This window comes from Osmerus mordax, chromosome 4 (genome assembly GCF_038355195.1).
Source record: "Osmerus mordax isolate fOsmMor3 chromosome 4, fOsmMor3.pri, whole genome shotgun sequence".
Lineage (NCBI taxonomy): Eukaryota > Metazoa > Chordata > Actinopteri > Osmeriformes > Osmeridae > Osmerus > Osmerus mordax.
Window position 1 is genome coordinate 8,589,862 of NC_090053.1, and position 17,414 is coordinate 8,607,275.

The 17,414-nt window shown below is 45.5% G+C and overlaps 1 protein-coding gene across 3 annotated transcripts in view; it reads right to left on the reverse strand.

Moving 5' to 3' along the window:
* The window catches only part of pot1 (protection of telomeres 1 homolog), a 30,856-nt gene extending 13,679 nt beyond the window's left edge, over nt 1-17,177 (reverse strand). For all 3 annotated transcript variants that reach the window (XM_067235001.1, XM_067235000.1, XM_067235002.1), the window contains exons 1-9: nt 17,113-17,177; nt 8,984-9,117; nt 8,523-8,595; nt 7,509-7,609; nt 5,625-5,732; nt 5,258-5,329; nt 4,639-4,765; nt 883-1,013; nt 279-572 (exon numbers count right to left, since the gene is read on the reverse strand). In XM_067235001.1, coding sequence (XP_067091102.1) covers nt 279-572; nt 883-1,013; nt 4,639-4,765; nt 5,258-5,329; nt 5,625-5,732; nt 7,509-7,609; nt 8,523-8,595; nt 8,984-9,103 — 1,026 coding nt within the window. In that variant the 5' untranslated portion in view covers nt 9,104-9,117; nt 17,113-17,177. The remainder of the gene's footprint in view (nt 1-278; nt 573-882; nt 1,014-4,638; nt 4,766-5,257; nt 5,330-5,624; nt 5,733-7,508; nt 7,610-8,522; nt 8,596-8,983; nt 9,118-17,112) is intronic.
* Nucleotides 17,178-17,414: the final 237 nt, after the last annotated feature.

Consider the following 17,414-nt stretch of genomic DNA (forward strand, 5'->3'; position numbering starts at 1 on the left):
ATAGTCCAGCCAGTGAATTTCAGTGACTTGACCTGTTCCTGAACTGAACCTGTTACTGGACCTATAACTGAACAAATTACTACATATGTAACGGACCTATGACTTGACCAGTTCCTGAACGAAATAATAATTCTGTGCATCATGACAAGACGCACACGCATCCCGTTACTTTCATGGACTTTAACAGACCAAAAAATCTTTGGTCCATTTAAGTATGACTATTTACTGAAGCAATTCAACAAATAACTCCACAAAGCAACCCCCCCCCCCCCCCCCACCTTCAGCAAGGTGCAACTGCTGTCCATCGGGGCTTTGGCGAGCAGCTGGCAGGTCAGGTCGAAGAACACCTTGGGCTGCACGGCTGCCAGGGTGACGCCGGCCTGGGCGGGGAGAGCCAGCTGAGCGACGGCCCAGGCACGCAGCGACTCCACGGCACGCCGGTCGTCCTCGTCGAAGTGGGAGGAGAGGCTGGAGGTGCGGGGCGTCACGGCGCTGCCCACCGCCCCGTCGAAGGTGACCACGGAGAACCCGTGGCTGGTCACCAGGGTTTTGGAGCCGTTGAAAAGCTGCGTCTGTGGGATGGAGGAGGAGGGGTGGGGGGGGGGAACAGCAGGGAGGGAGGAAGAGAGAGGAAGAGAGGCAGGGGAGTGACAGAGACAGACGAGTTCGAGACAGACAGCAGGGAGCGAGGAAGACAAAACAGAGGCAGGGGGGCACAGAGAGAAAGAAATGGAGAGAGATTTGTAACGGCAAACCTTTAACTCAGCAAAAAACAAAATGATAAATCTCTTTGCAATTGCACATCTGTCACTTCACACACCAGAGTCAAACCAGGAAGTCCTATTATTTATAATACAGGATGACCGGACACACTTTGCGTACCTTGACTCTGTGGAGGCGTATAATGTCTCCCGTTTTGAAGATTTTGGGGTGACTGTCCAGTTTGCTGCTGAAGATGCTACAAGCCACCTTCTCATTTGATTGGTCGATAATCTTCAACGAAGAGCAGTAATCTACAGCAGATGGAGAGAGGGTTAACAACGACTGAACAAGGCCTGTGTGTGTGTGATATCGCCGTAATCGTTGGCATTAAGAAGTCCTATCTTTTAAGGCCCTTCGATACTGTATGCATTAACTTTGTGTTTTATCCATTTAGTGCTACACTCGCCACACCTAAAGAAATATGTATATTTGGCAAAAGTCGGTTTTAAAACCAAGTTGGTCTGCATAGGACCACTGGCTATTTAAGAGAAAGCTTCTACCCAGCCATGAGGACACAGTTCATTCAGTGTGTTGTTATTTTGGGAAATGCTAACTCGAGCAAAATAATGCAGCACGTGACGTCCAGACGATCGGGGTTTTTGGGTTCCTCGGCCGAGCACTGATGTGTGTGTGTGTGTGTATGAGTATGTGAGTGTGTCTACTGCATCTCATCTGATAGATTTCCTTCATAGCTACATTACAGCTGCCGCATCTTTGAACCCGTCACGGCCACAATTTACGGGTACAAGGAGCGGTCCAGTTAATGCTGTGACACAAATAAAACCAGCATTTCCCACGGCGTTGCTCAGTCTCTCCCGCTTCCAGTAAGCATCTTTCCATGATTCAGGATCCTGCACATTGGCTACAGGCAGAAAGAGAGAATGAATGGGACTGCCACAGGCTTATAACAGCAACTCCCATTAAGAGTCATATTGTCCCATTGCTTTGCCTGTATGAGCCCCTGACGAAACTCTCAGGGCATCTGGGTAGGGTGGCGTTGGCCATTTTATGCACCTCTGAGGAGATTATGTCATAGCCCAGATAGAGTACAATGAGGGAAAATATGTGTGTGTGGAGGGGGGGGGATTCTGAGTCCCCCAAAGTCAAGCTATTTAATGAGAGAATCTGCTTTGACAAGTGTGGACAGACATGGAGAAATGTGCAAAAGCACACCCCCCTCCCCCTGGAGCAGTTCAGCTCTTTTACGAACACGGAGCACGATATAATATGCCGTTTTGTCATTCGTGTCGCGGTCACTTCCTGCATTGCAGAGATTGATCTCTCGTGCAGACTGGTGCCTCCGGGACACAATAAAAGAGGAAACCTCTATTCTGGACCACTGACCATGTTAGAGGAGACACTGCTGAGCAGCACCATCCACTCAAACATCAGCGACATACAGAAACCTTTTTTTGTTTTTTGGACCACTTATGTCAGCTTGCATGATGTTTTTTTTTTCTTTTTTCTTTAGGCCTTTATATTCTTCACGGAACATAGGCCATTGATGAATTGTTTCCACCCTCGTCTGTCTTGAGCCATCCTCTCCAGCTGTTTCCACGTCAGCCCCTTCTTTTTAAATTCCTGCTCTGTGCTCCTTCTCCAGGTGTTTTTGGGTCGTCCTCTACCCCGTTTGCATTGTGGGTTGCAGGTCAGTGCCTGTTTTGTTATTGCTGTCGTGTTTCTTCATAGTGTGTGTCCAATCCAGCTCCATTTTCTCCTTAACAGCTGTATGTCTACTGTTTCTTGTTTTGTGCATTCCCACAGGTTGATGTTGCTAATTGTGTTTGGCCAGAAGACTCCAAGGATGCGTCTTACACAGTGGTTTATGTAGTTTGTTTGTGGTGTTAGTGGTGGTTCTCCAGGAGAACCATGATAAGAGCTAATGCCTGATCAATGTTTGAGGTGTATTGAAGCACAAGAGACTGTATAGGGACGAGTGATTTGGTAGTTCTGTGGTTGTCATCTAGAAACAAAAGGTGTGAGTTCATTTCATTCGGTGGTGAGCTTTTCTGGGGCGTAGTGGTTTAAAGTGGCACAACATGCTGTTATTCTCAGCTACATCTGTGATGGAGGTCTATATCACAGGGGACATTTTTGTTAGAGCCATCGAGATTAGGACTGAGCCACAGGATAACTTCTCCGTCTTTGAAAATATTCCTGAACCTCTTTAATGGCTCCACATAAAGTAAAGAGGAGGCAGTAGGGAACACAGCCTGACTGAAAAGCTAAAAAACATTTTTCTAAGTTGATGGTGGCTTTGCGCCTTTGCGTCCTGAGGGAATAATCCAGCGCAGCATCACGGTGACAGAAACGATAATCGGCCGAGCGGGCCACGACCCTGTCCTCTCTCACAGCCAGAGGAGGGCTTCTCTTCAGCGGACTCCACCGACACACCTCGAAAGCTCTTACGTGAAAGTGTGCCTTTAGTGTGTCCAGACACACTAAAGGCCAGGCGGGCCTGCCTTTAGTGTGTCTGGACATAGAAGACTGTTTAAGGGAGCTGAAGGAGGTGGGTGGTTGGTAGGGCCACAGACACACCACCTGACCCGCGGCAGGGCGGCCCCGTTAAAAGGCAGTTGGGCCACGACTCCCGTCACGGGCTGGCGGGGCCAGACGCGGCGTCTCCATTCGAACATCTTGTCCCCCCGGTAACGGGGGAGGACGGGGGCTCGGGAGAGAGCCGTTCTCAAACCCTCAGTGCTTGTGGCAGCTTCATTTAATGAGAGCGTGGTGCAGTGACCACACACACGCGCCTTTACTGACACACAAATATGCTAGGCATCCAGAATACCAAATATCATCCGAAATTTCTCCCTTTCTCTCTCACACACAAAGACAAACACACACCACAACCCCAGACCCACAAACCCCCTTATTATCTCAGAGATCTCAGCTCATGTCACCTGGGTCTGGTTCCCCTAGCAACCACACGGCGGCCTAAATATGGACTTCAAAGCGTTTTGCTTCCGGGTTTGAGATGAGCCTGCCGGTCTGGACTGTAACCCAGCAAGGCACCAACACTTTGAAGCTCACCTCAAAGTGGGTCAGTCTGCTTAGGGGCTAGGGAGCAGTAAGTCAGTAAGAGAGAACGAGAGGTTGGGACATGTCCCACCCACTTTTTGGAAACGGCAAATCTGTTCTCCCCCACTATTTATTAAGAAAATTATATTTAACAGACGCTCAAACTAGTCCCATATGCTCCCAGCGCTCAGGAAGGGGGAGATGACGGACCTGTCCCCCTGGTGCAGAGGGGAGAGAGACTGACCTGTCCCCCTGGTGCAGGGGGGAGAGAGACTGACCTGTCCCCCTGGTGCAGGGGGGAGAGAGACTGACCTGTCCCCCTGGTGCGGGGGGAGGAGAGAGACTGACCTGTCCCCCTGGTGCAGGGGGATGGGGAGGAGAGAGACTGACCTGTCCCCCTGGTGCAGGGGGGAGAGAGACTGACCTGTCCCCCTGGTGCAGGGGGGAGAGAGACTGACCTGTCCCCCTGGTGCGGGGGGAGGAGAGAGACTGACCTGTCCCCCTGGTGCAGGGGGATGGGGAGGAGAGAGACTGACCTGTCCCCCTGGTGCAGGGGGGAGAGAGACTGACCTGTCCCCCTGGTGCAGGGGAGAGAGAGACTGACCTGTCCCCCTGGTGCAGGGGGATGGGGGGGAGAGAGACTGACCTGTCCCCCTGGTGCAGGGGGATGGGGGGGAGAGAGACTGACCTGTCCCCCTGGTGCAGGGGGATGGGGGGGAGAGAGAGACTGACCTGTCCCCCTGGTGCAGGGGGATGGGGGGGAGAGAGACTTACCTGTCCCCCTGGTGCAGGGGGATGGGGGGGAGAGAGAGACTGACCTGTCCCCCTGGTGCGGGAGAGAGACGAGAGACTGACCTGTCCCCCTGGTGTGGAACGGCTGCTTGAAGAAGGTCACCACAGCATACACGTTCACCACCACGCCCGGCTGCAGATCGCCCAGACGGACGTAGCTGTACTTGGGGACCTTGGCAGACTTGGAGACCTGAGCACAAACACACACACACACACATCAGCATAAATAACACAATCTATGAGACATTAAGCCAAATGCACCAATGACAATATATCTTCTTTTAGATAAGAAATTTGAGTAAGAATAACGTATCTCTGAGAGTCTAGGTTAGATAGTGGTGTCGGTGAGATCAAATGAGATTTGACTTGATGTAGTGAGTATGTACTTATTATTAGTGATTACACTCCAGATTGCTACCTGCAGTCTCCTGGTCGATACTTAAACCTCATTAACATGGCTGGCGCATCTACAAATTCCTAGACCACCCTTCTCTGTCTCTCCTCACATCAAGCAGCGAGCTTGTCAAGAGTCACAGAGGGCCAGCGTAGCATGACACTCCGGGGTGAGGTCACTTCGGGAGAATTATTTGATGACATGAAGGCTTGTGACAGGAACAAGACGGGCTCTGACTGGCTCTGAAAAGACAGCAGTCTCCTAGCTAATGAGGTTGCGGACTCTGACCTCGGCTCCGGAGAGAGGCGCCCTCTTGTTGGCTACGGAGGCCCGAGGGTCCAGGGAAGATGACGGGAACACCTGGGAGAGACAAACAAAGGAGAAAAATTAAAAGGAAATTACAGAAATAACCCAACAGCCAGTTCATTTTCAGGAGCACAGTTGTGACACGTCATTAGTTCATGTCTAGGAGATCTACGCGCGTGAAAGATGTCACATACATTTTTTTTTTTAAAACATCAACAGATGAACCCCTTCCCTAAATACGGCCCCGTCTTTACAGTAGCTGACTTGAGAAGTTGGGGAGATAGTCACTGTAGGGTAATGTGTCCCTTCCGTAAGCACTTCCCAAGCCTGCAGCTCCACAAACACTCACATAAACCCTGGCTTCATCTCCAGCCAGGTGCAGGTTACAGGGATGCAGCTTATCTTTGAGAGCCGTGGGAGACTTGCCCACTCTGAAGCCAGACACCGCCATCACGTCCTGGGGGCGTGGCAGAGAAGTGACATCACAGAGTCAGAGACATGGAGGGAATCAGCTACATGGGGGTTTGGGGTGGGGGGGGGGGGTGGGGGGAAATACAACACCAAAAAAAAAAACATTTCCTTAAGGGGGCGAGCGATTTGAATACTAGATCTAGCTCTGTAGTGTAAGTGAGATGCTGTAATTATGTACAGCGGCGCCGAGCGCGTTAGAGGCTTGGAGATGTGGAGTTTTATTTGGGTGGCAGTGTGTGATCCGAGCCCTGAAACGGCTTCTAAACAAGGTGCTGTGACACGGCTCCAGTCGCAGACAAATGGGACTGCAGATAGTCATGGTAATCATGTTCCGGCGGCTTACACAAAGCGCTGTTTGATGGAGTGTTAAAGTGTATCGCCGTGATAGCAAAACTACCACCCCCACCCCCCTCTTCCTTCATCTCCCCAGACTGAGACGTTGCTTTTTCTCTCTTCTCCATTCTCTGCTCAGCGCACGTTCTCAATTCCACAGGGACCGAACAGTTTGGCGGAAATAAGTGAGGCAGGTCTGACAGTGGCTTACGTGATATTTTTTGGGGGGTTTGTTGTGTTGCTTAGATCTCCATCCGGGAAAAGAGGTGTTTCTCCGAGATCGTGGTTGTTCCACTGTCGGGCTCCGTGCGAGTCATCAAAAGATTTGTTTGCACGGCAGAGACATGCTGACATTGTTCCTGAATTGACATGTGAGCCATCGCTGTTACCCTGTGAAGACATGCTTACCACCTTGGATCAGGTGCAAGACATGTAGCCTTGGGATGCAGGACATATTGGTGACCATACTGGTGTTAAGATGAAATAATATGGTGGAAAAAGTCTCATCAATATTGGCATGTAACTGCAATTTCAGAGGGTGAAATCCCAAACATCTCGACCAGAACGTGACACATAAGGCCCATTGTCAAACTGCTTGTCGCTGCGCATTATGTGCACTTGAGAGCAGGTCTGATCGACCGATTCTGGCAGTTTGATGGGTCTCGAAAGCTCGATGTGCCATATGCACCTCGGCCATTTCATGTTCTTGTTCATTTTTCCGGGACTTGCAACTTCCCCCCCCACCAGAGTGATTGTATGCTTTCATTGGGAGCGTTGGGAGCTAACAATGACTGATGCTGTGATCCGCCTTCTGCAGAAGCTGCAGACGCCCAAAGCATCTCTTTGAGGATTAGCCCCCACCCTCCTCCCCCACCCTTCTAAAAAGCAAAGAAATAACATGTAGAGACTTGCTTTATGCTTATGGAAATGCACTGCAGCCTTTTTGACGAATGGTGCCATGGTGATGAGCTAGAGCAGAAAACCAAAGATGAAAGCTGGTTTTTGGGTTAAAAGGAACAGAATGCTGTTGTTTTTTCCCCTCACACAAAGATGGTTGGAAATCCGTGGAGAAAAAACAGCCAAACTGACAAACTCAGTTTGGTTCTTCCTTCGAGCAATCTTGGTCGTACCCAAAGAGGACAAAATACATGTTTTCAGTCACGCTGTCTTTCATCATCCTTTTGGATGCTTGTTAGACGTAAAAACATGTTATCAGATACAGGTACATACCGTTACTCACACATATAAGTGATCTCAGTTCAAACTGTGAAAACCATATCACCAATAATTTTATGTTCCGTTTCATAGTCGTCTTCCTATAGAGTACCACACGTCTAAAGTAGGCAGTTTTGATTGCAAATACTGTAGCTGTAAATGGATGCAAACTAGGTTTTGACACTGATCACTGTGGAAATGATTGTAGGCCTACCCCTTGATTGACAGATTCAGAGAATTCCTTAGCCAGCGCTCCAACCAGGATGACATTGATGGATGTGTTCTCTGATGACAAGCTGTGCTGGGAGTCCTCTTCTGAAGGAGACACAGAGAGTGGTTTCTTTAAGTGGGCTCTTACCTTCGGTTGCACAGGATGCAGATGACGCACAGGGTAGGTGGCTCATGCAAAGCTGTTTGTCTGAAATAGGCTTTTAAGAACAGAGTTGAGAGCCTTGCAGCGTGAGGACCAAATCACTTCACTAAAACGGTGGAATGGACAGAAGACACACTGTCACCATTTTAAGACTTAACTGACAATTGTTTGCGGAATACAATTATTAGACATGACTAGAGCCCGACCGATATCTCGGCGGCTTGTATTTTTGTACATTTTATTTATCAGAAACTGCATTAACATTTTCTTTTAGTGAGGAAATAATAACAGGAGTCAGATGGCTGAGCAGTCAGGGAATCGGGCTATTAATCAGAAGGTTGCTGGTTCGATTCCCGGCCATGTCAAATGACGTTGGGAAGGCACTTAACCCTACTTGCGTCGGGGAATGTCCCTGTACTTAGTCGCTCTGGATAAGAACTTCTGCTAAAAGTGACTAAATGTAAAATACAAATATTGTTTTGTTACGCATTTCTGGATTTTTAAAATATGTTTTTATATTGCCCGATATCGGAATATCAGATTTTTAAATCACCAAATATTTGTATCGGTATCATCCTTAAAAATCCTTTATTGGTCGGGCTCTAGACATCACAAGGAAAACAAGGCATGTTTCCCACTGACAAGTCCGGAACAAGTGTCGTATTATAGTGGAATTTTAAGTCTTAACAACTCAGATAACCCTCTGAGAATGAGAGGTAGCTCTGTGAGTGTTAATCGTAAGGCAAAGAGATAAGTGTAGCATGGACGAGACGACAAACATAGAACTGACATAACTTCACAATAGTCTTCTATGGGCCCTTTTCACTAAGCAAGGTACATGTTCACAAAGGTTACCTTGAATGACGCTCTTCAGGACATAGTCTTCTGTTCCCACAGTTACCAAAGGTCCCTTGTGAACCACCTTTCCCTGGAAGAATCATAAGATTGTGATTTACTGGACGGACAAACTTTTCAGACGCGTACCTATACAGCTAGGCTATTCATCAGACCTAACATCATAACTTTTAAACACCGCAATAAGCACATGTCCTCAGAGACAGTCAAAGAAGTTGGGGAGAGATTTTTCATTTTAAGTGCTTTGGCAGCACAACTCCTTGCCCAGTCATTTGCCTGTCGTGGAAGAAAACATGAAAATGAACTGGGAAGCTTTGGATCAAATGTAAATGTGGGGGACTTGGGGACAGATAAACTAGAAGACGGGGGAGATGAGGGAGGATGGGAGAGAGCTGAGCTCAGGCTACCACGGTGTATTCAAGCCAACTTTTTAATGCATTTCCCGCCGTCGAGAAACACACCTTCACAATTTTGTCGGTGCAGTCCAGAGAGGTGCTGAGGAGTGGGACAGCTATCTTCTGCAGACGGCCAAGCACCTGGGACTCAGGATTCACCCCATCCTTGACCACATGGACAGGCATGGCTTAAGCCTCGGCTGAAGAAAGCAAAGTTGAAAGGCAGAAACAAAATGTTGTTGTCTGGATGTTAACATGGGAAAATAAAAGAAGTTTTCTGTCTTTCTTTTCTTTTTTTTTCACAAAGCACAACCTAAAAAGACAGTTGATACAAAAGCCTTCAGATCTGTGAAAAGTTGATGGCTGGGCTACAAACAGCTACCATGTTGCTGCCTGTCAGTACGGGTTAGTTTGTTATCTGAGGGAGCTTTAACTGGCAGGTCCCCCAGTGCTACCTTGTACAGCAGGGGAACGGCAGAGCCAGAACAGCCTCAGAGACAGCTAGTCAATTCTTCAGCCAGCTGCTTAGTAAGACAGAGGCCGATTGAAGGGATTCCCCCCACAATTTCAATTGGGAGGGGTTGAGCCAAAGGGTTTTTTGGCAAATTGGAATAGGCTATTTGTATGCGATGATGCAGATAAAGGTTCTATAACAACCATCCCACATGAGGATGAGTTCCGTCTCACTCAAGAACACTTGTGTTGTTAGCTAAACTACATCAAAGCTTGTATGCGATGGTTTAACTCAGCGGGACACAAGGCATTTTCCAGTTAAATTTAAGGGCAGTGAAGGGAATCAAGAATAGCCACCACACACAACCTTCTCCTTCACTGCCCCAAGTATTACACCATTGGAGGGGAGGATGTGTGGGGGTTGGGGGATGCTGTGGCCTACCAGCTGAAAATACCATGTTGGACCCTAGAGGCCCACGCCAGATTTTACCCAGTGAAATGTCAGACTTACCAGACAAGGCCCTGCAGAGTCCAAACAGCTGGCTGGCTCTAGCACTCCCCAGGGCAACCCAGGCCCCCAGCCTGACTCAGTCCCGTCAAAAGACCAAGCACTAATTAATTAAGAGGAATTAAGTGAAGTTCATCCACAAAAATAATTCAGGGAGGAAGTCTGAATTATTGGGAAATGTGCTGAAGGATGGATGGAAAATTGTCTGCTGAATGAATAAAATAGAAAATGTAGAGAATAGGTCTCTCGGTATGCCAGAGGGGTGTGTTCAAGAAGACCATTTTCTCAATCTTCAGTCCAACTAACACAAGATTACCATGTTGGTTACCCTTACACTGGCGTATTGGGTTTAACTGGGACAATACTAAACAATAGGGGTGGGAATCTTTTGGTACCTCACGATTCGAATCGATTCTTGTGGTCACGATTCGATAAAAAAGCGATTCACGATTTTTCCAGGATTTAAAAAATAAAACATGAAATGAAATTTGTGAATCGATGTCAATTGCTATAAGACTGAATCGCGATTCGAATGTGAACCAATTTTTTCCCCCACCCCTACTAAACAATATTCAGTTCCATTCAGTTCATTCAATTCCAACATTCAAAAGATATTGCTCCCCTACTGTAATTTCTTAAAAGATATTGGGCACGAAAGCAGATAATGAATGTTTTCAATTTAAAAAAAGTATCTTAAAGGTTTTAATAATGTTTTGGAAAAAAAGTTTCTAAAGATCTGAAAAATATTTTCAAAAAAAGGTTTTGAAAGGTATATAAATATATTTGCGATATCGTTTTCAAAAATAGGTTTGCATCATTGATGAGGACTTGATGAGGACTTTACTCACTAAACTTCTGTTTTCCTCATATAGTTGATTGAGCTGAATGTGATTATACTCTACCTACTAACTTTCCATGACCATAAGGTACATTTATTGATGTTGGTTAGTTAATTTGCACAACAATACAGGCTTTAAAGTATAGTAAGTCGATGTATGTTACTGTGATCATTATGTATAATAACAAGTTTCATCTATACACCAGTCTTTTACACTGAGAACACAGGGGGAACAGATTTCCCTGGACACCCGAAGAAAGTGGTTCCCCCCCCATGAATATTACAGTGTGGCCATTTATAAAGCAATACAGTGGTGCTGGTGATGTATGTTATTGTGATCATTATGTATAACAAGTTTAATCTATACACCAGTCTTTTAAACAGAGAACACAGGGGGAACATATATACAGTTAAGTCCATAAATATTTGGACATTGACACAATTGTCATCATTTTGGCTCTGTATACCACCACAATGGATTTGAAATGAAACAATCAAGATGTGCTTTAAGTGCAGACTTTCAGCTTTAATTTCAGGGTATTTACATCCAAATCAGGTGAACCAACCAAACAAACAAACAAACAAACAAACAAACACAGGTTAATATATGTGCACACACACACACAGTGCACAAACACAGTGCACACACACAGTGCAGACACACACAGACATATGCACACACACGGTGACATGGTACATGCACGCATACACAATTACAAGGACTCATACCACTCTCTCTTGCAGGTTTTTTCCCACCCAATAACAAAGAAAAGGAAAACACCTGATAGCAGGGCTCGAAATTAACGTTGTCCCGTCGTCCCGGGGACAATGAAAAAAAAGATGTCTGGGACAGTTCAACACAGACTTTGGGACGACTGCGGGACGATAGACCATAACGTTATAAAATTCAGTGGTTCAACATGTTTAAACACAAAGCGGGTGAAACATACCATCACATTTAGCTCCAGCTTAAAATTCCATAAACTATGAACAATGTATTCACATTACAAGCGCTGCTATGTGTTGCGTTGCTCCACGGTGCGCGGTCGCGCTTCGTAAACAGTGGCCGTCCATCATGACTAAACTAGCTAGCTACCAGCTAACATTCATTCCTGCCACACCAATAATTGTGTTAGCCCCACCATGAAACAAGCAAGACAATTGTGTATTCTATTGCGTATCAATGTATCTATTGTGTTTAAAAAAATGTAACCTAGTTTTCATATATATATACAGTTAGGTCCATAAATATTTGGACATTGACACAATTTTCATCATTTTGGCTCTGTATACCACCACAATGGATTTGAAATGAAACAATCAAGATGTGCTTTAAGTGCAGACTTTCAGCTTTAATTTCAGGGTATTTACATCCAAATTAGGTGAACGGTGTAGGAATTACAACACATTTGATATGTGGCCCCGTCCTTTTTAAGGGACCAAAAGTAATTGGACAATTGGCTGCTCAGCTGTTCCATGGCCAGGTGTATGTTATTCCCTCATGGGAGTTCGTTATTTAATTGACAAGGAGCAGATAAAAGGTCTAGAGTTCATTTCAAGTATGGTATTTGTGTTTGGAATCTGTTGCTGTCAACTCTCAATATGAAGTCCAAAGAGCTGTCACCATCAGTGAAGCAAGCCATCACATATATATAACATACACCTGGCCATGGAACAGCTGAGCAGCCAAGAGTGTCAATGTCCAAATATTTATGGACCTAACTGTATATATATATGAAAACTAGGTTACATTTTTTTAAACACAATAGATACATTGATACGCAATAGAATACACAATTGTCTTGCTTGTTTCATGGTGGGGCTAACACAATTATTGGTGTGGCAGGAATGAATGTTAGCTGGTAGCTAGCTAGTTTAGTCATGATGGACGGCCACTGTTTACGAAGCGCGACCGCGCACCGTGGAGCAACGCAACACATAGCAGCGCTTGTAATGTGAATACATTGTTCATAGTTTATGGAATTTTAAGCTGGAGCTAAATGTGATGGTATGTTTCACCCGCTTTGTGTTTAAACATGTTGAACCACTGAATTTTATAACCTTACGGTCTATCGTCCCGCAGTCGTCCCAAAGTCTGTGTTGAACTGTCCCAGACATCTTTTTTTTCATCGTCCCCGGGACGACGGGACAACGTTAATTTCGAGCCCTGCTATCAGGTGTTTTCCTTTTCTTTGTTATTGGGTGGGAAAAAACCTGCAAGAGAGAGTGGTATGAGTCCTTGTAATTGTGTATGCGTGCATGTACCATGTCACCGTGTGTGTGCATATGTCTGTGTGTGTCTGCACTGTGTGTGTGCACTGTGTTTGTGCACTGTGTGTGTGTGTGCACATATATTAACCTGTGTTTGTTTGTTTGTTTGTTTGGTTGGTTGGGCGCGTGCGCGTGTGTGTGTGTGCAGAAGCCTAGTTATGCACCAACGGATCTCAGACTGCATCTCTCCAAGAGCCCAATATATAAAGATCCTCTCCCTCTCTCCTCCTGGTAAGACTCAACAGCAGAGTGGAGAGGACGGGATGACTAACAGCCTGCCTGACAGACCGCGGCCTCAGACACTCGTCCTTGGTCTCGTTGTCTCTCCTCTCCGCTCGCCGGCCTGCAAGTCATTGAGGGAGTAGTGGAGGGGGAGGAGGGGGGGGGGGATGAAAGGAGGGCAGGAGACATGAGGGTGCCATGTCGCTCCAACCGACTTACCCCTACTTTTCGCGCAAGTACACAGAGGCAGGGACGCGGCTGACGTCCTCGGAGAGACAGGACGGAGAGCATCACAGGGGACGTCACGTGTCAGGCCTTGACTCGGAAAGCAGCGCTCTACTAATGCGTGGTGGGAGAGCTGGGGAACTTGACACTTCCTTAATAGTGCCTAAGCCATTACTCTAGTGTATTTGAGTGTGTTTCCAAAAGTCCTGAGCGATGACTTGGGGAACTGACAGAGCTGGGTGCAGAACCGTTTTTAATGGCCCTAGCATGCACAGCAGCTTTTCTTTCGGATAATGGCACAAAACGTGCTTCTGCTCCACAGGTAAGGCGTAAGACCCATGCTAATTAAACACTAAGAAGTCTAGGCTGAGTCAGGGGTCCTTCAAGGTGTTTAAATTGCGTTGAAGCCTTGAAGCCTGTCTGTCACAGACGGACCCCTACTTTGCCTCTGATCATAATTCTTTTAAAGTTTGAGGAATATTGCCATGGGATCGGACAAATGCATGTGTATGCAACTACGACAACAAATCAGGATTGACAGCATCTAGCCTAGATCTGTTGTCCGAAACTGAGCTGCCGAAACCCAGAGGAAGTTGAAATTCCTGAAGGGAATTGCCTTTTTTGGGCCTCAAATGAAATCCCACAAAATGCCCCACTAAGCAAAAGAGGTGATTGGCCACACATAACCCGATCCCAATAGGAGGGTGTTTCAAACTTACTCGGCCGACATGATGAACTGTAGTTTCTCTGCTATTGAATTTCAAAGTACAGTGCCGCGGTAATCTAGCCTGTATAGTGCAATTTCGACAAGATGGCACAACATAAAATATTTAATCAGCAAGTGTGAAAAATGTAATTTGCTGGCACAGGCAAAGAGTGATATGTTCCCAGGACATAAAAACAGCCCTGAAGGCTAGGCCTAATTCTTATTATTCAGCCATCCAAATTCCTCATTCCTCAACATTTGCGAGCGTGCCCAGTATGGTTTCTCTGGTTCCATTCTCTCACCCACTGAGGGGCTTTGCAAATCAGCTTGATGTCCGGAATCCTGCCAGCGAGGGGGTTTAGTGTGATCACAACAAGATGAACATGTAAATAATATGCTGTACCAAATCGCTCCACAACGATGCAGAGCGCAAACGTGGGAATGGGGACGAAGCAGAGACAACATTTATACGTTGGATAAAGAGCGATGCCTGCATTTCACAGTTTTCCTTGCGGCGGGCCACTAGCCTAAACCGTCTCCTGTTCTGTTCAACCTCTCACAAGAACCCCTCGTTTTATCCTAATTTCCATAATGTATTGTTTTTATGTTCTGGAAAGAGTGAACCAAGTTGCACAAAGGGTCTCCTGAAATACATTTGTTTCAAATGTAACCAATGCTAGGGGGAGCTTTGTATTTCTATCTCCACAGTGCATGCAGAATTACGGCTCTGACAGAAAAGCTGGCGCTGTTATAGCCTGCTTATGAAAAAGCTGAAAATATCCAATGTTGTTCCAGGAAGTCTTTTTTTCTATCTCTCTGTTTGAGTGACTTATTCTCTTGGTGTATTTTTCTTCTAATTTCAACAGGTTGTAAGGACATTTAGCCTATGTTTACATGTGTGAATTCTACTGGTAACTATCAAGACATACTCATAGCCTTTTGGATCATAGCATTGTATCGTCAAGCATTTTTGAGGTGGTGGAGATCACAGCAGTAGGCGTCAAAAAAGTCAACTCGACCTCGGGGGTGGGGGGGGCAAGGTGTTGCTATGCATTGTGGGAGCTATGTCACACTACGCGTTGTGCACTTGAAATGAGGGAAGCTCTGCATGATGAACAAAACAGCCGGAAGCAGAGAAGAGAAGAGTCCCCTCTGCAGTCGTGCTCCCACACTTATAAATATTCCTATACCCTTTCGAACGGGCACTCCACCTTGAAAATCGCATTGTGTCGAGAGCACACTGGAGAGAGAGTAGGCCTACATGTAGTGAATACATTTTCCGGTGACGCGTGCAGGGAAAACAAAAGAGATGGAAAAATAGAAGCTTCCAATTAATCTCTATGGCACCTGTTTATACATTACATCATTATGTTTCCCTGGACCTCGACCATTTCTCTCCAAGATACATGCTGTGATTCCAGCACACATCCATGATACAAATTCATTTTTGGAAATCAGGACTATTTGCTCATAAGATTTATTTAGCTCAAAACAAATCTGTTGAGTGACAATAGGCATATTAAAGTTAACAAGAGAAGATTTGACCAAGCGCCTATTGACTGTAGATAAACAAACATTGTGTACTATTTTTCACACAAAAGTCCATTTGAATGACAGGTATCCTGTATTATATTGTAGTTCTGATTTTGGGGCATCAATCAAAAACAATGTCTTGTTTACCTTCACTGTTTGGCAATATGAACAAGGGTCTCTTGGGCTACTTGGATTCACTAAACTAAAATCTACTACCATGGTCTTTGGTCTAAGTGATGCACAGTCCAGGCACTGGCTTTTCTTTGGTGTGGCTTTTGTTCTAAGGGTAAGCAAAGCTCCATAAGGCTAATAACCTGACCTTCTTGTGGAAGAAAGGTAATGAGGAAGACTCAAGCAAGATGTACAACTGTATGGTTGGAGTTAGAAATTCAGACCGCAAACCATAATTGGTTTAAATTAATTACATTAATTTATGATTATTTAAAGCTCGAGCAAAATTTCAAAGTAGATTACATTATTATGTTAGAGTTGTCCTCTCGCCCACAATACCCAAGTCTACTATTAAATATTCTCAACATTTTACTAATTTCCTCTGTCGCCACAGTTCTATATTAGCCACACACTGGGGCTAATTGCACTGTGGAATTACACTGCCCTTCTAATCACCCTGGTCGTAATGGGCCCCCAAACACTGGTCCTACATAGTAATTTTATAACTTTGTAAGTTCATTGGGAAGTCACTTCATTACTTTCATTGCATCTCATCTAGTGAATTGGCATACAATGACTGAATTTATGGAGGGGTGACACTTGGCAAGTTGTTTTGAGGGAATACAGTTCAGTATTCGTATACAGCTGAAGACAATGGCATCACACTGTCACTAGTAGTAACTACAGCACTCGCTCAAACTACTCTTCTACACATTTCCGAGCTTGAGTAGCATTTAATTATACAAATGAATCCAGCACAACACATCTTGATAACGAGCTAGCGAAGTGGCTACTGTAACTATCTAGTCTACCTTAAGTTGAATTCACTTCAGTGCAAAAAAACAAACATCATTGGAACTTGTACAGTAGACGAGCACTAGCAATACGCTGCTAGCAACGCTGCATTAGCAACCTGACACTTGCCCGTGATGCTTGGTTATAAAGCTAGCTGGCTCGAAGCAATTCATGATTAATGTAGAATCTACATTGTAGATAGATAGTTAGCTAAACCCTGTCAGTGCAATTGGATATGACGTTAACTGGCTAGTCTTGATTATGATCTTCGTAGCATTGAGGCAACTAGACAACAACAAAACAGCTATTTGCCAACTGAGTTCAACATATCCGATATTACTGTATAAGCTAGCTACGAAACACTGTCACGTTTGTCAAAAAGTAAGTTGGGCTTTTTAGACAATTGGCTTATTCGGTGAGTCGTGTGTTTAAAGCTCAGGATTAATAACGAAGGCAATAACGAAGGAACTTACTTTTTAGATGTCAAGCTTTCCCTCGCTTGGTTTTGAACATGGAGCTTTTTCCGGTTTGTCCTAGGAGCAGGCGCATTGCATGCTGCTGTCCTGAACTTGACACGCCCGTTTTCGTGCAACCACACTCACTACATTGGAGGAGTCGGAGAAAGTGGATGACGACAGTGACTCATTAAAGTTTGTCAGTCACAATCAGATCCCCACTGTGGTTTAAAGTCACATTATGTGGAGGTTTAAGTAATCTTACACCCGACGGAACCATTTACAAGCATTTTGCCTAATCAATCTAGGCCTACTGTAGC